This window comes from Brachionichthys hirsutus, chromosome 2 (genome assembly GCF_040956055.1).
Source record: "Brachionichthys hirsutus isolate HB-005 chromosome 2, CSIRO-AGI_Bhir_v1, whole genome shotgun sequence".
In the NCBI taxonomy this organism is placed as follows: Eukaryota; Metazoa; Chordata; class Actinopteri; order Lophiiformes; family Brachionichthyidae; genus Brachionichthys; species Brachionichthys hirsutus.
In genome coordinates, this window is record NC_090898.1 from 15,653,362 (window position 1) to 15,678,237 (window position 24,876).

The following is a 24,876-nucleotide window of genomic DNA, read 5'->3' on the forward strand; positions in this document are numbered from 1 at the left end:
TTCTCACGCCTTCAAGCCCCGGTTACAACTCGTAAGCGAAAAGCGACGCTTCTGATGCAGGTGTCGACGCACCAAGAAAAATAAGGGGCGGTACTTTTAACTCTTCTATTCCCTCCCCACCATGCTCATTAACTTCATAATAAAACCCTTTCATTTTCTCTTCAGTCATGGCTTCTGGAAACAGGAACATCAACCAGAACAAAAATCGACGTTTATTCTTTTAATTATCGTTATATAAATCGATCCCATTTATCTGTAAGTGTTAATCCATACGACCTTTCTGAGGGGAAGAGGAGCCGAACGAAGCATTTGGAGAAAAGCAAACATGAAGGTAATAAAATATAAAAACTAAAGTCATCATAAATGAAAACGCAGAATATTCGCGCAGCATCTTTAAAGATTCTCAGCGTCCGCTGTCAGCTTTGCGAGAACGTGCGTGTGTGTTTGCGCGTATTTCCCTTTCTCTCCTCCGTCTCTCGCTCTCTCTCTCTCTCAGATCACTTCAGCTATCAGAGCATCACTGCGCGAATATCCCGCCAGCCGTGCGCAACGCGTCTGACTTCTGCTGGAGTCATCTTCATCTTTCTCTCTCTCTCTCACGCACACGCACACACACACACGTCGGCCTGCTGGCCTTTACCCAAGCAACTCGCATTTGTTTAAAGTAGAAGCTTGTTTTTGAAGCTCGGGCGGGTCGATGTATATAGACGCGTTCAAACGGATCCTCTATGAAAGGCTCAGCTGCTTGAAAAGAATGTGCGTGTGCCAGCGCCAAGGCAGGTTCGTGTTTTATTTCCCCTAAATAAGAGAAACATGAGAATCTGTTGTCTGTAACCCAGGCGTGTGCGTGTGCGCGCGCGCATGTCTGAATAGAGGTAGGGAGTAAGAAAATGTGTGTGTGTGTGTGCGTGCATGACATGGTTTGAAAAGTTTGTTGTCACCTGTCATTGTGTTTATCTCACCTGCGCCCCCCCCCATGAAGCAGCAGGGGGTGTAGAGATGGATTCTGTCTCTCTCGGTGTGTCGCTGAAGACTAACTTGCATTACATGTATACGTTTAAAAACAAATGCAGCCGTTTCAATCTTCCATCTTTTACGCAGGATTTGATGCGTCCACAAGGGGGCGACGCAGAGTCAAACGCTCTGACAGCAAGGGTGGTAGATAAAGGATGAAAGGTCTGAAAGGACGGGGAGTTGTTTCAGAGGAAACGCGGCTTTAGTCTTTAGTCTGTCGATATTTGTCGTGATTCATGGCAGTTCCTGAATTACGGCTACGCTGAAAGATTTTTCGATTGGTACTGCTCGGCTTCGTTTTTAAAGGCCTCGCAGACCAACGCCATGGCAACCTCTTCTACCGTCGAAACCTTTGACTCGTCACTGTCCTCTTGTGGGTGCAACGTCGCCAACGTAGCATAGACAAGCCTTAAATTCCCTCCGCAACCTTTAGCGATATGCTAGCCGAACAGCTTTAACGTGCGTTATTTGAGATTGAGCTCAAACACAACGGCAGAATGACGGTTTTTAACGAAGTCCCGGGCCTCGGCTCACATAAGGCTATCAGTGCTTTAGCGAAGACGTTTTCCTCTGAGCATCGTGTGTCCAGGACGGCGTCGCCTAGGACTTCCTCCTCGGTTTGGATGTGTGCACAGACCCATCTTTACACCTGTGCATGTTTCCTGTGGGGACTAGCTTGACTTGGAGCACGTGGGCATACGGCACTGTGTGCTAGTCCAGGGCGTGTCGCTGCACAGTGACGGACGTGTGACCCTGAGATAGCAGCTCTCGTGCTGCTCCGTTTCTCTTAGCCCAGGCTTCTAGTTCCTGGGCTAAGTTTGAACATCAAGTGGAAATGCATGTCGGTGTGCAGAGCAGACACGACTCGGCTGCCACGCCTAACGAGCGGGGAGGATGGAGCGGGACGCTTTCCTCCGCGGTCACAGGAATGCACGTCACCTGGGAATTGATGATTTGTCTAATTATATACCTCCGGTGTCCCTTCGGCATCGTGTGTATTCCTGTTGTTTTAAGGTGCGGTGAAAACAAAGCATGCATGCGTCTGTGTGTGCGTGTGTGTGTGTGTGTGTGTGTGAGGCGGTTTACCCTTGACAGGGCAGGGCTACGCAGGCACATTCGCCCATCTGTGGTTCAAACCTTTGCTCCCAGTGACTGCTTTTGGATTGTGCCGTTGCAGCCTGCTCTATTCTTAGTACTCGGCGGTTCACATGTGGAATCTGAAATGAAATTTCAACAAGAAAATTCTCATGCTGGAGAATCAAAGCCCCCCCCCCCCCCCCCAGTCCAACCACCCGGGCCGGGATTCAGTCCAGTAAGCCGCCGTTAAGTGGTGAGACTCTTAACTGAGGTGGCGGCGGAATGACGGATCGATGATAGCACGCCGAGCTACAATTTTTACGCTGTGCCATATTTGAAATGTCAAGAAGGCAATGAATCCGTGTTTCCTTGAGTCCGATCCGAGTCGGACAACTGGGATCAATATCAGGAGGTGAGACAGGCTGCATAGCCGGCGAGGGTCACCTTCATGCATCCCTACGGAATCAGCAGCATCTCTCTCTTACACGCACACACACACACACACACACACACACACGCACGCACACACACGCACACACACCTGGAGTCCTGCTTAGGTTACCAAAGTGCACCTCCAGAAAAATGCTCATTATCGAGGACCGAACCTCCTCTCCTCCTCCTAAGGAATAATTCCTTTTGGCCTTTCTCTCTGTTCGCTCCACTGTTTTGTTTTTCCATTTTCCTTCTAGGCTGGATCCGGCTCTGTTTTCTGAATCGCGCTCGTCCCCCGATCCCCTAATTTCTCCCCGCCTTCTCATTTCATATCTCCCTTATCCGCCATCTTTGTGGAGGAGCTGATCTCCTCTGCTTAATTAAACTGCTCTCTCATCTCTGATGGCGGGGGGGGGGGGGGGCTGTCATGCACCCTGGCAGAGTGAGCGAGGGGGCCTGTTGTTAGGGAGGGGCCGACTGTACCCAGCATGCACCACTGATGCACCTTCACCTTGGTCCTGTAACGAATGTCACCGATCGCCACGGTAACGTGAGACTCTGCGTGTCGCTCCGGTGCTCCAAGATGTTTGAATCTTTTTGTCGGGAGCAGCGTGAATAAAAATCACACGCTGGAGTAGATTGTGGATTTATCAAAGGCAAATGTCCTTTTCATGTCATGTATTTTTATCGCCTCTTTTCATCTATGGAGATTATATTTAGTGTGTGAGGAAGATGAAATGTTTCCACGTGGGTGTGTGTGTGTGTGTGTGTGTGTGTGCGCCATGCAGAGTACGACAGAGGGAGACGTTTCGTGTTTTTTGACCCATAAGCATTTAATCTTTTATTTTTAAATCTGCCACCGCTGTCTCTTTTGCGTTCAGCACTCCCGTGCCCCAGATTTGAAAGTGAGTGAGCATCGGGGAGGTTTAGCGTACCCCTCGCCCCCCCCCCCAGGTGGGAGTAAATGTTCAGAAGGAAAGGTCAGCTAAGACGGAGAAGTCGGGAGGATGCCCTCCTGCATCTCCCGGCCGTCCGCTGCTGCTTTAAGGGTTTCAGACCATCGGTTATTTAGGATGCGGCGCTCGTCTGACCTCCGGCACCGCCCATGGGAGGATGCTGGAAGAGGAGCACCAGAGGTCGGGGTGGATGCTCAGCGTGTGGTGGAGGCGGAGCCTCACTCAGCAGGCGATGTTTGTCTCAAAATAGCCTCGAAAAGCTCAAAAAGCTTGAATCTGTAATCTACACTGAATTCAGAAGGATTGTCGAGCAGATTTCATTAAATCGCAGGTGAATAAATAAATGAAGTACTTTTCTTTCGAGGAAAAAACATGTTAAATATTCACTTTCCAGCCTGAAAAATGTCTTCCAAAATGTTTTTGTTTGTTTGTTTCGATATTAAATCGTCCTTTACTAAGTGTTCATGAAGTTTTCAAACACGACAATTCATCTCAAAGGAGAATTAAACTAACCTTTTACTTTAGCGCTTAACCGTTGATGAAAACAGCAGCTTCACCGATAATAAAGTCGTAAATACCTGAATTCAGTTTGCAGCGATTTTTCGTAAAGAAAAGCCGCAAATCTTCGTGCTTGACAAACGTGAACGAGAACATATCGAGACGGCGACCGAAATGATCGACGATCGGAACAATCCGACGTATTTCCCGCGGCTCCGCCGGTGAGTTATTAACAAACCGAGTCAGTTCTCGCTGTGCGTCTGTTAAAGTTCACCGCCGGATGCGTGCTGTCGGCTCATTAATAATTCCTTGATACAATCACCGGTCTGGCTTCTGCAGACGTGCAAAGAACAAAGGAGTTCATTCGCTGGCAGAAAGCAGCCGACCAAATGGAGCCGCTAAAACATTCGGGTCACACCCGGGCTGGCGAAACACGCGGGCCGACCCACCAGTACCTCGGGAAGGGCGGCCATTCCCCGCCTTGAACCTCCGGTGAAGATTCATTCAACTCTAAATGAGCTCGCAGGAGATTCCCCGCGCTTCTTAACGGCGCTAACCGAACTGGCTAATTTCATTGCTGCGGCGGAGAAACGACGAAGCGAGCGAAAAGTCCAAACCAGCAGAAGCTCCCGCGAGCCCTCGGCTAGCGCTAAAGCTGCTCGGTGGAAGCAATGAAAAGTAAACGTTAATCAGAGTTTATGTGAATTTTAATCAGATTCTTGAATCCATAAATGCGTTTTATTGTTAAAATTAAATATATTTTTTTCCTGACTTCATTCTGGATCAGATCCAGAAGACGTTTTTCACGATAGTTTGTATCGGACCCCTTTATGGCCGTGATTTTTTTGGTGAGTGAATTGAATGCACATTTGACAAGACACGACTTTTTGAAAACGTCTCCATCATAAGTAAACGGGAAACCGCCGTCGATTCCCTCGGCCTTCCTTCTTCCTGGATCGTGCTTCAGCCACGCTTCCACGTGTTGATCGCCTGAAGCCCCCCCCCCCCCCTCCCAGCCTCTGGGTCTTGTGTTTCGTCCTGGACAGGCTGCTGCAGGGATTCGGAGCAGGTCGCCGCTGGAGAGGAAGTCAGTGAAACGGGATATGCAGCGGTCAGCTCTTCCCTGACCCGAAGGGCAGGAATCTCAATTGAGGGCTTTTTTCATCGAGTTGTTTTGTTTTGTTTGTTTATCCTTGAATCCCTTTAGTTTGCCCTCTAATATTTAGACCTTTATCTTCATAATATAACGACATAGTATCTAATATAACGACCGGGCGACGTTCCCGGGTGAGATTGCTTACCGAACCAACATGAGATTGACATTTCGGGAAAATGAACTCAACAGCTACCGGAACATTCCCGTGAAAACCGGTGCGGATGAATCGTAACCGCGGCGACGGCGACGTCTTTTCGTCTGCAGCCTAAGTTAAACCCTGTCTTCGTTTAGCGCAGATTCCGGTTGATAATCGCCACCTCGAGGAAACGATCGCACAAAAAACTACGCGGCCGATTGTCCTGAAACTTGCCGGGAGGGTCCGGCACACGACGACGGATCCGATGCCGCCGCTTTGCCGTAAACGGGACGTTTCCTTCTCGCGCTGATGGAAACGTGGCCTTGTGTTCACTGAAAACAGCAGGAAGAGACCCAACGCAGAGCGACGGCAGGGCGGCGGGGGCGGGGCGTGTCAGGTGTCAGGAGGTCAAGACTACGGGCCCCACACGCACACACACACACACACACAGACACACCGATGTTCTGGCAGGAATGGAGCGCTCAGCATAATCCGGGGTGGGAACATGCAGGCGTAAACAGCCGTTCTGGTTTGATCGCGTTTGGGTCGGATGCGTTGGAGCGACAGCGTTTTGCTTTGAACCGAGATGAAAATGCACGTTGTGCGTTTTGGCCTTTCCTTTCTTTCCAGCTCAGCCGTTTCACTGATTCTGACTCACGATGCCCGACCTTGAGTTCGGGAAGGTCAACCACGCGAGACCCGAGGCCGCCCGTCCTCTCGTTCCCAGCCTGGTTTATCTTTCGCTTTTCTCGCCTCCCTCCTCGTCGTTTGTCCATCTCGGCATCGACAAACAGCAGGGAGCTCCTCTTTCGGGCGACTCGCGAGGAGAGCGGATGGAAGTGGAGGATCTGCCTCTCCAGCGGTCAGTCAAGTGGAACGCGTGGGTTTTATCTGGTCATCCACTCTGTTAAAGCCTCGCTCATTAAGCCTGCTTGACCACAGGACCCGGTCCGCCGTCCCCTGGGCTGGGCTTAGCGCCGCGTTGAGACAAGCCCCGCCCCCCCCCCCCCCCCCAGCCGATGGTCGTCACAGTCCCTTAAGAGGATTGGATCTTGGTGGAGTGAAGTGTAATTGCTAATCTCCTGAACACAGTGTATCTTCCATTAGTGTCTGTCTGTCTTTCTGGAGGTAGAGATTTATCTTTCTCTATCTCTTTCTTTTCTATCTATCACTCTATCTCTCTCTCTCTCTCTCTCTTTCTTCCGATTTAAGCTACGTCTCCTTGGTTTCCTAACGATGACATCATCTCTAAATGAACTCGAACCCGGCGCTCCCATTGCATCGTTGCTCTTGCTCCCCTTTCCACTAACCCACAGAGCGGTGCCATCATCTCTGCAGGGAGGGGCTATCGGCCTGTGGGGCCGCTGGCGGGCGTCAAACATGTCACCAACAGGCCTCTAGAAATGTCACGCAGCTTTCTGATCTCCATTCCCGTTTGTCTTTCTGCCGTCCGCCCCGCCTCGTGCACCTGCGTCAGCCGCATCCTCATCCTGCACGCCTGCGGCCGCGCATTCCGGGAGAGGAGACACATTAGTTTCACTATAGGAAGCGAAATCAGCTGCACTCCGGATAAAAACGGTCCTATAGTGAGGCGGGAATCGGTCTGGGAATTATTCCGTCTTCAACGCGAAGCTCGGGATTATTCATTGTCCTGATAAATCTGTGTGAACGCATCACCGTGGATACAGGGATACGGCGTCCCACTGCTCCACTCGTGCCTTCATTGGAGGCCAGCTTTTCCCATGTGACCGAGGATGCTCTGGAATGTGCACCGACTCCTAACCCGTGTTTACACGACAACAGGACTTCAGGCTGCAGCGACGGGAACGCCGCTGCGCCCTTGTGGTTGGACAGCCGGGTGTATGTTTGCATTAAACAAAGAGACGGTTCCCATTTTTCCTGGCTTTCAGGCGGCGTCCCAACGTAAATGTGGCTGGAATTATTCATGACTTTCATGCATTTTGTGGCAAAAAAAAGCTGCAACTCCCCAGACTCCAGACTCTGACAGAGGTCAAATGTCCAAACAGCACCGTTCTCTCGCTCCTCATGCAAATGAGCTTCCTGTTTCCTTTTCCCTGCAGCTCCTTCGCCATGTCTAAGACGACGGCGGCGAAGAAGCTGCACTGGCGCTCCAACGCACAGGACGGCTTCGTCCCCTCGCTCGGCTCCTCGGGTGAGGTGGGGCTCGCCATCGGCGGGGGAGCAGACTATGGGGAGTTTCCGTTCGTCACCTCGGCGCCGCCTGGCCGGATCGCAGTGGGCGACGTCATCCTGGAGATTGGGGGGACGCCGGTGTTGGGAATGACAGTAGGAGACGTGCGTGGCATCATCAACTCCTGCCCCCATCCCATCCGCATCAAAACTGTGGCTCCAGGTACGCCTCAGCCAATGAGCTTGTGATGAATGTGCAAATAAGCCCCGCCCTTCCGCTACTGACATTTATATATTCCACATTGTTCCTCATTATCCATTCAATCTTTATTTATCCAGTGAAATATGCAAAGGATTGATTTGGTGCTGCTTAAATTACGCCGTCATTAGGCCGCCTCCAAATGACCCGTCACTCATCGTCCATTAAACGTCCTGCCTCACAAGCCGCATCCGGCAGGATTCTGATCCTGATTTTTACGCTCGTTAATTCGTCTGGATGCGTCGAGCCGTTTGGCTCAACGTGTGGGGAGGGCGATCAAAACCGCGCGGCAGTCTAGCTGTCTGTCATCGAGCGAAAGGCCTTGATGGAACCGCAGCGCCGCCTGACTCCGCCTCCCGATGGCCTTGCTGCCAGACTGATCGGCCTCGGGGGGACCCTTTGCTGCCGACGGCTCCGTGATCCTTCCTGAAGTCTGTCCGTCCTTCCTCGGGCAGCTTGACCGTGCAGCGGATAAACTGATGCGACGGGAAGCTCCTCCTCCTCCTCCTCCTCCTCCTCCTCCTCCTTCTCCTGTACTTCTACTACGACTGCGACTCCCTTTTGCTCCAGCCATCAGGCGCGGCAGCTACATTCCTGCCTGGCAGCAGTTTTAGGGCTTTAAGGCTATTAATGTGGGGTAAGACAAAGAGTCCAGCAGTGGGGGGGGGGGGTCCAGTTTAGCCCTAATCCAGCAGCTGTAATTTGTGTTGTCTCGCTGCCTTAACGGTAACCTCTCAGTGACATAATCGTCAGAACGTCGGCTTACAGCAGACGCGGAGGCCTGAAATGTTAGATTTCAGCAGCTGTTTCGTAACACGATGCAAAAAAAAACAAACAAACAAAGAAGCGCCTCCCGTTTCTGCTAAAAGGCAGCCGGGTAAAATCGTATGTTATATAAAGTTCTATGAAGTTATACCACAGAATATTCTCTACTATTCTCTCTCTCTCTCTCTCTCCCATCCACGTTTGCCCTTCCCACAGGCTCCTCGCTGTGCAAGGATCTCAGGTTGTACCTGAGTAAGTGCTTCGCGCCCGGCTCAGTGGACAGCCAGCTCCAGCAGGTCATCCGTGGGAACCTCTACCTCCGAGCCGTCCCTTGTGAGTCCCTCATTTGCTCTTCGACACGCTTCTCTGGCCTGTCTCCGTTCGTTCCTCTGTTTGCTCTACCCCGGGTGTAACCGGTGTGGTTTAAAACATTGCGAGCCGATTAGACCCGACATATTCTAATGGCTGAAATGGAAATAGGAATCCTGTTTGGACTGAGACAGAACATGGGGGTTGCCATAGCAACGGTCTGTATTGCCCCACCCTCGCCTTCCGGGGTGGTAGTCGGACGGGGCTACGTCTGACGGCGTAGAAGGGGCCCCCCCGTGTTCCCTTGAGCCGGTTTCATTTTGATCCGGTGATATAATCAAGCGGCCCGGCAGCTAAAGGCAGCCGGTTGTGGCACATCTGTCGCCGCCTTAATCCTCCTCCATGTGACGTCAGTGGAACGGCGAGGGGACACGGCCGGCTGTGCAGGGTTCACCGAGGCGGGGGGAGGAGACCGTTCACCTGAGTTACTGCTAATCTCTCTTTTAGTCCAGGAAGTAGGTCACGCGGGACGGAAGGTCTGCCACCGTCCCGCTCGGGCCCACTCACCCACAGGTCAACCCTCCCAGGACGGGCGCAGGATAAACCTCTCTGAGTATTTATATCCGTGTATTTATGTCAGGTCCATATTATTGAACCCCGCATGCATCCTGCAGCGTCGACAAGCAGCCAACCGGCGAGGGAATCGTTCAAATAAAGGTGATTGATACAGGTTGATACCCTTTAGACATCGCGGTATTTATTTGCGATACTTCTAGGCTAAGAGTATCGCAATCTGACACATAAAACACTCCTGCCAAATCCCGGAGTACTTTTTACTTCCAAGGGTGACAGCGAGGCGGCTCCCTGTCAGCCGTCTGGCTTGTAATCCTCTGATCTGCTGGAGATGATCGGAAGACGCCGATAGCAGCACGCGTGCACGTGATGCTGAGGCGCGTTCGTTGGTGGCTCATTGTGGCCCCCTTCAGGTCCATCGCGATTCTCCTCCTGTTTCAGGAGACTTTTTGTTACAAATTTAATTTTGAACTACCCGAAGACGAATATTAATTAGCCCATGAGGTCTAAAAAAACAAAACAAAAAAAGATCACTCGATTCTTCTTGTGTTTCGACGCCGTTTCAGCAAGACGTCGTGTGTTTCATCCAAACGTCATCGAAACGAATGCCTTCTGTGTTGAGGCTTGGAAAGCGTCCCGCTCGCGTTCGTAGAACCGCTCCGTCTCTTCGCACGCCAGTCCTCGGATGATTCGTGGTTTCGCGGCTGGCCGTGCCCCCGTCTCCTCCGTCAAAGACTTTTCTAATTGTCTTCGGGATGAGTCACAGATAAGAAACGTCACCGTTGAGCTATTTCCAATACGCTCGCTGCAGCATCATCAAGCAGGCATTCGGGTTCCTTTTTGCAGTCATTCCATTCGTTGCTATAGCGATTTGCGTGGAGAAATCCGGACGGGCAGCGTTCTGTGTAATTACCTCTTCAACCCTTATCTCACCCGTCACCCCGGGGGGGGGGGGGGGTCGTTGTTCCGCGCCCACGGGGACGGGAGGAGAAGAAGCAGATGTGTCAATAGTCCCTCCAGTTATCTATGCACGCTGGGGGGGGGGGGGGGGAGCATAGATAACTGGGGGGGGAGCATAGATAACGAATCCGTGCGTCTTCCCGTGCCCACTGGGGAGATGCTGCATGTCGCGGGGGGGGGGGAGTAGAATTAAACACAAGATGGATATCATCAGGAGACGCCGCTTATTCCTCCTGATTTTTTTATTTGTATGGCGCCAAGACAACGAGCGCTGGCTCCAGGCTTTTTCCAAAAAGAGAAGGTCTGGACCGGCTCTTGGAAATGGGAACTCTTTTCGGTCGGTAGTCCATCCTTTGGCGAGTTGTTAAATAGAAAATGAGTCCAAATTTTGGCAAAGCGACCGCCAAGGAGGTTTTGTTTTAGACGCCATACGGATTCGAGACCGGGATGATGGGTCTTGGTCTAACTTTGATCCCACTGCATCTTCAGAGCGATCCAGATTCCCATCTGGATACAAAACAAAATCTGGATTTTCCCATTTACTTATAATGGAAGCTCCCCCCCACCCCCCCCACACACAAAATCCTGTCTTGTAAAATCACCATGATAAAGGAGTCCGACATGAACTGTCGTGCAAAATTCTGCGGTTTGGACTCGATCCTCCAGGCCAAGGTCAATGCGAACCGATTCCGATGAGAGATCATTGATCACCGACGCGCTTCATCCTCGCGATGGAGACGGATGGACTGTGAGACGCTCACAGCGCCTCATTAATGTTTCATCCTGTTCCCATTGATCGGTTCGTAACAAAGGCGCCCCCCGGTAAATGCCTCCTGTCGCTATTCCACCCTTCAGAAGGGCAAACTTTGGATCGTGGGCGGAAGCCGAGTTTACCACAACTGCTGGAGGTGAAGAGGTCACTTTATTAGGTTGCACGGCGTAATACTTCCTGTGGTCTCTCCCCCCCCCAGGTACGACCAGACAGCCCAGAGACGGCGAAGTATCAGGAGTCGACTACAACTTTGTCTGCATAGAGGAGTTCTTCTCCTTGGAGGAGTCCGGAGCGCTGCTTGAGAGTGGAAAGTTCAAAGGTGAGGTTGAACACTTTAACCATCCGGGTCCAGATGCTCTTCATTAATAGCATTTTAGTTATTATTTGTGCTAGAAATTCCAACATTTGACTCTTTGTTTCAATATCGACTCAGTTTACACGTTTGAGGTTCTGGTGATTCGTGTCTGTGTGGTAATCATAGCTTAGTTTAGCGTTGAGGATGCTAAGCCTTCAGGTAAGAGAATCTGCGCTAATAATTAGCGCTTTATATTTTGTAACGGAAGGGAGATGGATGAACATTTATTGACACTTTATTTTTATTTTTATATATAATGAATGAGATTCACACAGTTCATAATGGGACAATCTGTTTGGAAACATGCACTTTATGCATTTTAATGCCACCAGGTGTTGCTCACCTGCAGTCGCCCCCCCCCCCCCCCCCCATTGAGGGTCAGAGTGCTGCCTTTGATTAAAAGAAGCCTCCATTATTTATAAGAGTTTAATGGGAGCGATGAATGCCACCTTAAGGCGTGAGCCGGCAGGTCGTCCATCTGCTCCCACACCGGTCACGGCGTCCGCCGTGAGAGGATGCGGCGCATGTTGATTGGTTTTCATCTTCTTCCTCCTCTCAGGGAATTACTACGGCACGCCTCGACCCGTCCACATCAGCCCGGAGAGCCCCCCCATCACCTACCAGGAACACCGCAACCTGCTCAGAAACTTCCGCACGCGCAGCAAATCGCTCAGCCACCTGGAGAAGGCGGTGGAGGACGGCGAGGACAGCGAGGACGACTCCGGCGTGTCAGGTGAGCGTCGCGGAGGGGAAAAGCGTCGTCCTCGGGGTTATCTGCGCCGACCCGTGCACTAACCACGATCCGTCCGTCTGTAGCTCCACCCCCTGATACCTTAATGGGTCAATCGTTAGCACGATGAGTAAACTCCCAGTGGGGCTGTGGCCTCATTGATTGTTGGGGTCGAGCTGCAGGGCCCATCCTGCCGATTCAGATTTATGGTGCCTTTAAACGTGACATTTAATCTGGCATGAAGCTCAATCGCTACAAGAATAGCCCTGCAGAAAATGTCCCGCTGCTGCCGAGACGTCCTTTTTACGGGTGAAGTGTTGTAGCGATGATCAGAGCAAGAAACCAGGATAATCCGTTAAATGTCGACGGAATGGTTCACATCTGGGTTTTTTTTTTCTTGTCGCTGTAATCACAGGAGGCTCTGCCGGTATAAGCAGCGGCGTCCCTCCCATTCGCCGGTTCCCCGGGCGACTCCGGGCATCCATCGGTGGGGACGTCCATGGCGTGGAGGACGGGGTCATCTCTGCCAGGAACGGTGCCAGGATGAGAGGAATGATGCCTCATCACTGGGAGTTTGCCTTCAGCGACCCGTTAGAGTCCAACTACATCGAGTAAAGTGTCTTTTTGTTGGATTGTTGTTTTTACAAATATCTGCAAAATGAATAGTTCAACATTTTGTGAAATGCACTTCTTCAGCAGTGTCTTTTTGCGGTGTTAATGCTAAATTAAGCTAACTGTCGCCTAGCAAGGTCACAGGGATGACAATCTTCACTTCTATCTCTGAATAGAGCTCTGAACGTAGCATTTAGCTGCTACGCTGCCATCATGTCATCTCTCTGAGTGTATCAGATTCAAATGCTGTCATATTATATCCAACGCTATTATGTTCGCTCTCCAGTCAAAGCCCGAAGAGGACCAGCTGGCAGAGTCCTCGAGCCTCGAGCAGGGAAGCCGCCGCCGAGGGAACCGACTGTGAGGCCCTTTTGTTCGCATCCCTCCCTTCCGCCGCTCTCTGGGCGTAACGCTCGAAGGACTCTGGGCTCATTTTCAACAGTTGAATAGCCCTAAATGAAGCTGCATACTTGTAAAGAATGGAAGTAACAGGGCACGTGCGCAGCTTGTTAGAGTCAAACGTGAAGTGATTACGGGCTAGCGGAGGAGCCGCGTGGCGACGGGCCGCAGGTGATTCACGTAAAACGGCTGTTAAAGGAGCACGCTATGCGGTTATGTTGGTCTGCCGTGGTTGAGCTGCGACTCCAGGTTGTCCCAGTGAAAAGCAATATGCGTGTTTAACCAGCAGGAGGCGACATAATCTCCATTATGCCTGCATGCAGGTGCTACTGTATGCTAACGTGCTCAAATTTAAGCAACTTCAGATGTTTGTTGCTCACTTTTTTAGAAAAAAGGGCATGGATTAAAACTTTTGATGACGCAAAAAAAAAAAGGATTAACAGCAAATACTTCTGAAACCATTTGTCCTGAGGTTGTACGTTCTTTTCTTACGTGTTCTCGCCCTTTATTTCTGTGACGACCAGGGTTCACCGATCAGCCTGGGGAGCTCGGGGGCTTCCCCGTTCATGCACATTTAACCAAGAGCTCCAGAGGGTTTGGTTTCAATATCGTCGGGGGCAGCAGGCCCAGGCAGTTCCTGCAGGTGTACAGCGTGACCTCCAGTGGGCCGTCCGCACTCAAGACAGGTGACAACACAATAACGACCCCGAACGTCAGCGACGTAGAGGAAGTGTTCTCTTAGGGATTAAACCTCCGGGAGTTTGACGTCCCGTCGCAGCGGTTAATCCTCAGGGCTCCTCGGAAAATGGCGCGCGCCTGCATCCGTGTGCTTTCTCTGTGCCGTCGCCAGCGGACGTCCTGGTGTTCGTCGGTGACGTGTGCGTGCTGGGCGTGTCCCACAAGGAGGTGGTGGAGGTGCTCAAGTCGGTGCCGGTGGGCCACGGTGTGGATGTCGAGGTGAGGAGAGGCTACCCAATGCTCTACAACCACGACGGTCGCCCCAAGCGGCCCCCGCCGATGCTGGCGGATGGAGAGGGGCCCGCCCGGCCGCCCACCACCACCCAGCCTCGCCCTCGCTTCCCGTCGCCCTCCCTCCAGACGCAGCCCTTTAACGGCGTCCGCAGCGACGGTAGCTACACGGAGCCGGGGCTGACTTTCGACGCTAATGGAAATGGCGTTTCTTTCGCGAGCGGGCGGTCTCCGTTCAGACGCTCCAGCCTGAGCAACGGCGCCTCCTCTTCCTCCTCCCCGGTGCGTCCTCCTCGTTTAGCCAGGCTGCAGTCGTTTGACCCGACGCTCGCCAGCCAGAGTGACAGCGAGGTCGTGTCACACAGGTAACGCGCACACGTGCAACAATGCAGGCGTTCGCTACGCCCCAGAGGTTTGATTCAAACTGTCAGCCGTCATGTTCAGTTGTTTTACCCTGAATAAAGTTTAAAAAAAAATTTTTTTTTTTTAAATTAGGGCGTCAATGATCCGTAATCACAACAACAACTCCCTCTCAGCACCACCTCACCCGTTTCATTATGCCGCTTCCAAGTCATCTGAGAGCGACCTCTCCGCCTGCACCCTGTCGGGGTCCCGCCTTCCCCTGCCTCACTCCCCCGGGAGGCCCGCGCCCTCCCCCGGCGTCCCCCACACCGCTCATTCCGGCCTCTTCGGACCACAGGCCTCGCACCTCAGACCTCCTCCCAGCCCGGAAGGCCCGCACTGCCGCAGCTACAACGGTTTCCATGGCGACACCAGCCCCACGGCGAGTCCCGGCAATGGGGGGCTGGCGCCAGTGGCCTTGGCCCAGAGCGACGGAGATCGAGGCCTCGGCTTCAGCGTGACAGCCGGCGGCCCGGGAGGACGGACGACCGTCGTCAAGAGAGTGTGGGACAGACGGCAGTGCAGCTCCCTGCAGCCGGGGGACGCTATTGTCAAAATCAACGGCGCAGACGTCCAGAGCCTCAGCTCTGCACAGGTAGGAGAAGGACTGTGAGCCAGACGGAAGTCCGATCAGTCAGAGGGTTGATATCGTGGGAAGTCTAAAAAAAGATAACGTCTCTTGGCCTGATCCGATCCGAGCAGGCGCGTCTCTTTGTCTCCCGTCTCCATGACGTTTGGACAGGTGCAGACGGTTCTCCAGGAGCACACCAGGCAGGGAGACGTCGTCCTGCTGGTTCACAGAGGAGGTCGGTGCCCCCCCCCCCCGTTGGTTGTGGAGTCTGTTCTTTCTATTATGACTATCTGTTGTTTCCTTCCTCTTTCTCAGGCGTCCATCGCTCCCCCGGCTCGGATCGGAGACTCCCCCCGCCCCTGCTCCACCCGCCTCCTCCACCTGCTGGTTCAGACGCCTCCGCCGCGCTCCCAGAAGCGCTGCCCGTGCCCCGTAGATCCACGAGCACCCCTCCCTCCCCGGCCCCGACTCGCTCCTCTCTCATCCAGAGCACCAGCTTCTTGGAGTCGATCCCGGTGACCCTGACCATGGAGCCCAAGGACTGGATCAACACGGGCCTGGAGGACGACATCGTGGGGGGCGTCGCCGTCCTGGATTCTGGCCCGGACAGGCGGGGCGGTAAACGGACGCCGCCGCTCCGGGGGTTCGACGTGGAGCTGAGGAGGAAGCCAGGAGAAGGCTTTGGGTTCGTCATCGCCTCTCAGGATGTGGAGACGAGTAAAGGTGAAATGTTAAATGTCTCCAAAATGACAAACGTCAAGGTTTCCAAAACCTTATGAAACTCTTCTGAATCCTTTGGTCGTCTGCCCTGGGAAAACCGGCTTTAACGGGATGTGCGCCATGAGATAAGTTAAGTTACCATGGCGACTTGCCACAGGAAGAATCGTAATGCATCGTCACGCCTCTTACCGTAAGATATTTAATTTGAGTTGTTGAAAGAGATCCATCTTGACTTTTTGGATGTGCGTCGTGTCATTGAAGAAGAGGAGGAGGAAGAAGAGCTGCATGGTGTCGTTTTAGGAAGAGGCCTCTTACCTACAGGTTTTAAAGGTTGCCTTTCCACCGGCCCAGTTTGATTTGACAGGACTTGTTAACGTCCCGACTGGGACACGAACCCGTCCCGTCTTTATTGGTCCCGTTTACTGTCCCGTTTATGAATCGCGGTTTAGCCGCCTCCACCTGCCTCCACCCTCTCTTGTTCTCTTCCTCATCAGTCCTTCCCTCCACCTCTCTGTCTCTCTCTCCTCCACAAGCTCCCGCCCACTCCCTCTCTCTCTGTCTCTCTCTCTCGCCCGTTCACTCTGCAGCAAAAGCATCCAGTCTGGATTTTCAAAAGATCAAATGTCCCTCTCTCTCTCCCTCCATCTCTCTCTCTCTGTGTCGTCCCCCCCCCTTTCTCCTGCTCTCTGGATGCTAAAGAAAAATGCTCTGAATAACAGAGGAGACGACGAAGCTGTTCTTTGAGCTCGCGTTGACGCCTCCAGGCTGCCCGACACGGATTCTAAGATTCTTTTATCTTTCTGCGCATGCTAATCAAAGAGCCATGCTGGAGAGGCTACAATCTGCTTTGAAGAGTGTGAAGGACTCCAAACGTAATGATTCGCTGCACTTCTCGCTTCGCTTCGTTCTCCGGCACCGGCTTCAGCGTCGGCGTGAGCCGGAGTCGTGTGCTGAAGTTTGCTCGGTCCGACGCGTCGACTCTGCGGCTGTCAAAGTTTCTGAGGACGTCCCATCAAACTGCATCAGGGTTGTTGTTGTTGTTGTTGTTTTACAGGTCTCATTGACGATGGTCGCCGTGACGACGACAGATGACGGTGGGGGGGGGGGGGGGGGGGGGGGGGTGCTGCTGTTGTTTTAATCCAGTCGGGGTTACGCTGATGCTTTAACGGACTCTTTATTCATGAGCCACATGTTCACGTCTCCAGAGTTCACGAAGGACGACACACACACACACACACACACACACACGCGCGCTGCGATGCGATGGAGCGCTCCGATGCATGCGGTCTGATTTGATTACAGTTGGGGGGGGGGCGTGGCTACTTGTCCTGCGTGACAGTGGGCGGCTGGCTGGCGGCTGGGAATACTGCAGCGGGATTAGTCTGGACAGGAGAACACGGAGCGCCGGAGGAAAAGCGCTGCATTCTGATGCATGTGTGTGTGCTGCAGATGTGTGTGTGTGCTGCGTCCATCCCAATCCCTCCGTGTGAGTCACTTTGAGCACGCGTGTGCGTCCCGCTGAGTGCGTGCGAGCGTCCGTGTGTTTTGGCGACTGTGACTATTCCCAAAGCTGCTTTGATTTGACCCGATTTGACGCTTCTGCCTGGGTCACCCAGATTAGGACCCAGATTAAGGCCTCCGATTGGTGAACTATTGGCCGCGCCTTAAAAACAGGATTGTGGTTTTCAACGCGACACACGCTTCATCTCTTAACCGGATGATGGAAGATCACTTGAAGAGAGAATTAGGAATCTTGGCAGAAAGAAACAGACAGTCCAAAAAAAAAAGACGCTTTTTAGCTGCTGGACGAGATTATTGTCTGTTCAGGCTGCTCAACACTTTCTCATCGACCTCATGCAGGGTTTACACTTAATTGTGAGGCGTCTCTGCAGAGAAGTTAAGAGGAAGTAGTTTCTTGTTTCTTGATGCACGACGTCAATCTTCACTCCGATCAATCTCATCTCCTAGTCTGGATTGAGGGGTGTTTCGTATATGCTCGTGGAGACACACTGCAAGTTCGTGGCTTTTAATATGTCGGGGAAGTATTTGAGGAAAGTTTGTTTCCATGGCAATTTGGATTTACAAATAATAATAATAACAGCAGCCGGGTGTCAATAGAGGATGAAAGTTTTGTTTCCCACCTGCAGCTCCCTGCCAGTCGCTAAAGCTGCTTCTGTCCTCTCCTCAGCCGCTTCACTTCTCCCCCACCGCTTCGTGACGGTCCGCCGAGGCAGCCCCGCCGCAAAGAGCGGGCAGATTCGCCCTGGAGATCGGCTGGAGGCCGTGGAGGGTCGCCCCGTGGCGAGCCTGCCCCACCGGGAGCTCGCTCAGATCCTCCGGCGTGCAGGAAACACGCTGCGCCTCACCATCATCCCCCGGCCCAGCACCTGTAAGCGTGGACGCGGGTCTCCTGCTGACTTTCGCACGGCCGGTGCGCTTCACTCGTAATCGGACCTCAGCGATTCCGTTTCAGATTCTTCCAGCGTGTCAGGAAGCAATGATTTCGATGCCGGACAGCGAAGCAGGAAGGCTCAGAGGTCGCGTCCCAAGGTGATTGAGGGTCAGGTGATCTGTGCATTGATTGGACCAGCCCCCCCCCCCCCTGATCCGTTGTGTCCTTGTCTCCTAGCATGACTCCAGGTATTACAGTGCAGACCTGGATCGCGGCCCCTCGGGCTTCGGCTTCAGTCTCCGTGGGGGAAGCGAGTACAACATGGGCCTCTACGTCCTGGGCCTGATGGAGGGGGGGCCGGCCTCACGGAGCCAAAAAATGCAGGTGAAGCTAAAGCACGCTGCCGTATGTTAGCGTTTAGCTTAGCTTTACCCTTTTAAATTGAAGCAAAAAACTGACGCCGTCAGGGTTGACCAATAAACAGGATGTTTATAATAAAATTAATTTATCAGCAACTTTAAGCATAAAGAATAAATGTTCTGTGATGTCATCATATATCGTTTAATTTATGGATACTTCCAGTCCGAGCCGGAAATCTATATGTCACCTCATTTTTGTTGAGGTGGAGGTAATCCCAGTAACAATCCACACGTGATCCGCGCTTCGCCGCTGCAGGTCAGCGATCAGCTCGTGGAGATTAACGGCGCCAGCACGGCGGGGATGACCCACAGCCAGGCGGTGGAGCACATCCGGCGGGGAGGCCGCCGCATCCACCTGGTGCTGAAGCGAGGAAACGGCTACGTGCCCGACTACGGTGAGACGGCGTGTGTTTCCAGGAGGAGTAATCATACATGAAATTAAAATCTAAATCCCTCTTAGCTTCTGCATTTGATTTGTCTTTTCTTGTTAGCTTATTCTTCTGCGGGACTGTTTCTGGGCAGGCTGTTTCCCACCTTTTCACCCGGATCCTCTTTTAACGTTCCCAAACGACCGTTCCCTCTCCTCTCCTCTCCTCTCCGCTCTTTTTCCTCTCTGCTAGTGGAGCTCTCCAGCTTGTCTCTTTGCATGACCAACTCCAAGCTCGGCGAGCCGTGCTTCTATGTCATTGGACGGACGGAGAATACGCGGTTGGTAATGGCTCCTGTTAGTTCTCCCATTTTCTCTCCATCTACATTCCTCTAAGTCGCATCTCCGTTTAGGGACAGAGCAGCCCCGATCGTAGGACGCTCATCTTTATCGTAGACTGTAACGGTGCAGAAATGACTTCACCCGATGATGAATATATTTTATTAGATAGAATGTTAGAGTACAAGTACAATCACACAGTAGCATGTATTACAGTACAAATAAAGTCAAACATCCTGTCTAAGAGGAGCATTTCAAAAAAGCCCTTGCGGACTTGTTTCCGTTGAAAGTCCTTCGTACATAAATCATCGACATTTAACAATACAAATAAAAATAAAACCAATATTCAATATTCAAAGCTGCATCCAGAGAAAGATCTCTGCTACGACTTCATAATGAGACTGGTGCAATTACAGTGTTAGCTCAATGCTAATCAGATTAAGGTTAATCTGGAGGGTGCACCAGAATAGAAAAGCAGCTGTTGTTATAGAATATGACCTCAGGAGCCTCTTTAATAACACGTTACATAATCCTCTCTGTCTGTTTTACTCCTCTATTCACTCTGTTTTCTCCTCCGTCCACCGCTGTGCCAGGCCGTGAGCACCGAATCACCTCCTCCTCGCTCCCGCGTCACCCCAAGGAGCAGGGTTTGGCTGCATTAGACTCCACCGGGCGAAAGGGCCACAGTTCCGAGAAGAAGAGGAGGAGCGGGTCGTCGGATGGACGCAAGGCGGGGAAAGGGACGGGAAGGAGAATAAGGAGCTCAGAGGAGGAACTACAGTCGGGGATACAGAGCCCCATCTCTGCAAGGAGAGAGGGGTCCCAGGAGGACAGGGTCGGGAGGAGGAGGAGAAAAAGGGGGACTCGGAGTTTGCCCAGAGATGCTCTCAGGAATTCTGATAGGGATGCAGAACGAGGAACAGCGAGGGGGAGGAGAAGGGAGAAGGAGAAAGGGAGGAGCAAAAGCAGAGAGAAGAAAAGCAGAAGCAAGGAGAGGGTGAGGAGGGCAGAGGGTGAGGAGAACGAGCAAGAGGAAGAGCAGGAGGAGGCCGCTGTTGAGGAAGCGGTTGAAGAAAAGAAGGAGGAGGAGCCGGAGGAGGTGGTCAATTTGGGAAGAGGAGAAGAAGAAGCAAGGAAGGAGGAGCTTTTCCTGCCTGTTCCAAATCCCAATCAGAAGCTTCCCAGACCTAAACAAATGCCGGGGGTGGAGGAGGATGAAAGGGGCATGGCGGCAGAATACCGGGAGCTGAGGAGCGAGGAGGAGCAGGAGGAGCAGGAGGAGCAGGAGGAGTCCGGGGACGACGGAAGGGGAGTGAGTGAGGCGGACGACGAAGCACGGATCGGCCGCATCAAGAGGCCTTTACCGGGCTTCTCTGCGATGGATGCATCGCAGAGCGAGCTCTTCACCTTCCTCGCCTCCTCGCCGTCCGCAGGACAGTCGGAGGACGACGGGACGGACTCCGGGGACAGCCAATCGGAATCCATGTCTGCTGCCAGCATCTCAGGCCTTTCTCTGGCCGAGCTGCTGCCGGGGCCGTGGCTCAGGCCCGGCCGGCAGGGGGCGGCTCGGGTCCCGGAGGGGCGGAGCCGCCCCGGGATAGGGACAGAGGAGGGAGGGAGGAGGAAGCACCGCCTCCCGACTTGCAACAGGAAGTAGAGCGTGCAGCAGCTGAAGGGTTCCCGCAGCGTCCGACGTCGCCTCCGCCGCTGTGATCGCATGAAGTCGTATTCTTTGTGCCTTTTTTTTTTTTTTTTTTTTACAGCCGGCCTCTAAATGTCGAAACGGCGTCTGAACTTTACGTTACGTTAACAATCCTCTATCGATTCGACGCCCAGATGCTCTGATTCTTCTCTTTACTCTTAAAGCATTTGTGATGAGCGTTTCCAAGACAACGAGAAATCTATATTCTGTAAATATCTGTAGGGAAATAAACGAAACATTTTCCAAACGCTGCATTAACTGGAGACGAGCCCTGATTCGTGTTGCTGTACTTGTATTTGTAAACGTACGCAGTATATCTATATGTCGTAGACCGCGGTTAGCCACTGGTGTGGCTTATTGTGGCGTGGCGAGGAATTAGCTCCGACTGGTCGCTACGTTGCGCTCCATTCGAAAACGAAGCTTTTATAAAATGTTGCTCAAGCCTGGAAGAGGATTCTCGTCCAGATGCCAAAAAAATATGCGTCCAGTGTGGAGATTTATGTGAGTGCTGCGCCCATCGTGCCCCCCGTACAGTTGCCTTGGTAACATAAACCACTGACTTTTGTTACTGTGAAAAGTGTTCCATTTGAGGCCTCCCCTCCTCTCCATGCAGGCTGAGCTGTTTGACTCACGCCGAATAAGAGCCTCACTTGAAAGCCAAGTATAATAATGTTAAGAATATAAGAATATAACAATAAATCCTGTTATATCGAGATATATATACTTTTTATTAAACCCAAGCTGAATGGAAACTGTGAGATGTTATTTTTCTATGAAATTCTCCTTTTTTTTTTTTAAATACTCAGGTGTTCGGATACTTTGCTCTAGATAAGCCATTAGGAGGAAACGCTACGAAGCAGCTTCACGCCATTTCCCCAGCAGGGAGTGTGTATTTAAAACCTTGATGCTGTTACTTTGACTGTTACAACCCGTCATGATCAAAACGACTGACGCTGAAAGGGAAGTCGGATCCCGTCTGTCACTGAAATGAAGTTATTTCTTTGCCCTGCCCGTTTGTTTGGGTTGCTGCGTAGCCCGGAAAGCAAGCAGCAAAGACCAAACTGTACATACCTGTATATACCTGTATATACCAGTATATATACACCTGTATATACTGGTATATACCTGTATATGTACACCTGTGTATACCGGTATTTGTACACCTGTATATACCTGTATATGTACACCTGTATATACTGGCATATACCTGTGTATATGTACACCTGTATATACCTGTATATATACACTTGTATATACATGTATAGCTTGTATAATCCTTTATATACCGGTATACACCTGTGTATATGTATACTTGTATAACCCTGAATAAACTTGTGTATATACACCTGTATGTACCTGTATACTGTACCCCCCATGCAATGACAGTAGCATATATGTCAGACGTATTTTTTTATGTTTGCTACAGCTCTTTTTTAGTATTTCCCTTCCTAAGGAGGATTCTACGGCTGGACTGTGATCTCACTCTAATGAAACTCCAAATAAACGGCTTCCGTGCTTCAGACATGCTCTTCCTTTTTTTATTTCCTTTGCGGTAGGCTCGTTAACGGACAGCAGATGGCAGCAAAATCATTGGCAGTTGATTTAGGAGCTGGGATTTGACTTGGAAGGTGTGTGTGTGTGTGTGTGCGTGTGTGTGCGTGTGTGTGTGCGTGTGTGTGGATTTAAGAGATGCGCGTCTGAGAGTATGAATAGAACTCACAGACCTCCGCCAAGCAGCTCGTCCCTTCCTAACTGGATCTACACCGTCCACATGGTGATCTGGATCAGCACCAAAAGGTTCTAGATTGTTCTTGGTATATTTATACACCACATACAATAGATGTGTATTTTTTTTTACTTATTTTTGAATCCATAAATGTTAAAATGTAATAATTTTTTCCTGGCCTCATTGTGGATCAGACCCAGAAGCCATTTTTCATGATATAGTTCGTATCGGACCTCTTTATGACTGTGATTTCTGGTGAGTGAATTAAATGCAGATTTTACAAGATCAGATTTTTTTTTTTTTTTTAAACCTCCATTAAGTAAATGGGAAAATCCGGATTGTTTTGTATCCAAACAAACATAACCTCTTTGGCGGAGGGAACAAAGAGTGCAACGCGCTTCCAGTTTCAATCGGATGATTCCCCACAGATCAATCATTGACCCCGCTATAGGCTCAAGGGCAGCTTCACCATGCGCTATTACAGAAAGGGAGATTCAGCTCAGGTAGGAGCTCTTAAGTGCTGCCACTATAAATAACATCGCTCTGAGGTCTGCCCATCTCGGGCACCGAGACGCATCCTTCTGCTAAAGCCGGTCCGGACTCGAGAAATGCGGCACCGAAATAAATGATTCAAAGGGCCCGAAATAAAAAGCCGATAGTTTAGAGACATGTCGTTGGTGGCAGATGGGAACGTTGGAAGCGTCGCTCTGCAGCTGTTCCCCGCATGCTCCGCGCAGCGTCACAGGCCCGCAACAGGGTTTCTGAGGCGCGTCAAGTTCACCGGTTCCAGGACGGGGCCCAGAATCCAGGCAGACCTTCAAAATAAAACGCACGGACGACACGCGCGTAAAGCAGGTTACAAATACAGATACAGATACAAATACATCGTTGCTGTTAAGTGAGAATCATCTATCTATATATATATATATATACCGGTATATACTACATTCTTACTAGTTTGTTTAATCAGCATTGTTGCTATTTTTATGAAGAGCAATAAGTAATTGTATATTTCTGTTGTTCACCTTTTCAAATTAATTAGAAAATCTGAGCTCGGACTCTCAATCTCTATTAAAAGTATGCGTTACGTCATTTTAGACATTTTAGGCATGACGCAATAATGCAAACGTTGGGTTTCTAAATGCTTCCCATCCAGCTTTTAATTTTGAACCGGAGTACACCGGATCTTTTACTTTGAAAGGTACGACAGGAAGCCCCCCCCCCCCCAATCTCTGCGTGCGCCTGACGCGCTCGGTGGGAAAGTTGCGCACGCCTCAGCTGCAGCTGAAGCGTCTCCGCGGTTCTGCGCCACCGCAAAAGACGCGTCTGCGGCGACGCTCCGGTTTGGATTACCGACCCCGGTGCGGCGGAAACTCAGATAAGTAGGAAGTAACTCCTCCGGTCCCGTTAAACGGTGTCGTGTCCGAACTTACACACTTTAAGAGGCTTACGACAGCCTACAGTCAGACTTTATCGCTGCCAAAAATGTCCTTTTTATTCCGGATTATTGTATCTTCTTGTTCCATTCCGATAATTTGCGCGTGACGGGGAGGCGTTTTATTCTGGAATGTCAAACCCACGCAGTTTGGGAACTACTGAGCATTGAGGGCTGTGGGATGTAGTTCTGGGACTATTCGGGACTATTCGGGACTTGTCGGGACTTGTCGGGACACCTGCTTACTCTCTGTGCCGTGAAGACGCGCGAAGGCCATGGGTTGAAAGCGACCGCTGCGGGCTGCGGGATGTTCGGCGTGGGAGGGCGCAGCGTTTTTCGGTGTTATGTAATGCTGGACAGCGCCTGATGATCAGTGGTAGGTCGTAAATAGCAACCCCCCCCGTATGTCGAGGTGCCCCTCCACCCCCTTTTTAAATGTTTCAGCCACTGAAGTTCACCATGAAGCCCCGGAATCTTTCCCCGCTGCCGTCTGATTTCAAAGCGACTGTGATTTCGGGAGCGATGGACTCCTCTTTGATCTTTGAACTCTTTTCTTGGTGTTGCCACATTTTGAAAGGCTTCTGAGATGCCCTAATGCTCCTTCTTGCCCTCAGATTTGGGGATATGTAGTCGTTCTGAACCTCCCGCCCACTTCCTGTCCGTGACTTCCTGTTTCTGAA

The 24,876-nt window shown here is 51.5% G+C and overlaps 1 protein-coding gene across 1 annotated transcript; it reads left to right on the top strand.

Moving 5' to 3' along the window:
* Window positions 1–697: 697 nt before the first annotated feature.
* On the top strand, window positions 698–20,990 carry LOC137898844 (novel protein similar to vertebrate membrane associated guanylate kinase, WW and PDZ domain containing 1 (MAGI1)). The gene is made up of 17 exons (XM_068742900.1): window positions 698–780; window positions 7,351–7,643; window positions 8,661–8,777; window positions 11,258–11,377; window positions 11,973–12,146; window positions 12,559–12,754; window positions 13,042–13,115; window positions 13,679–13,840; window positions 14,005–14,488; window positions 14,619–15,120; window positions 15,268–15,331; window positions 15,412–15,819; window positions 18,005–18,205; window positions 18,290–18,366; window positions 18,446–18,592; window positions 18,884–19,022; window positions 19,927–20,990. Exons 1-17 carry the CDS (start codon window positions 698–700, stop codon window positions 20,988–20,990), a joined length of 4,305 nt encoding a protein of 1,434 aa, XP_068599001.1.
* The last annotated feature ends 3,886 nt before the right edge of the window (window positions 20,991–24,876 follow it).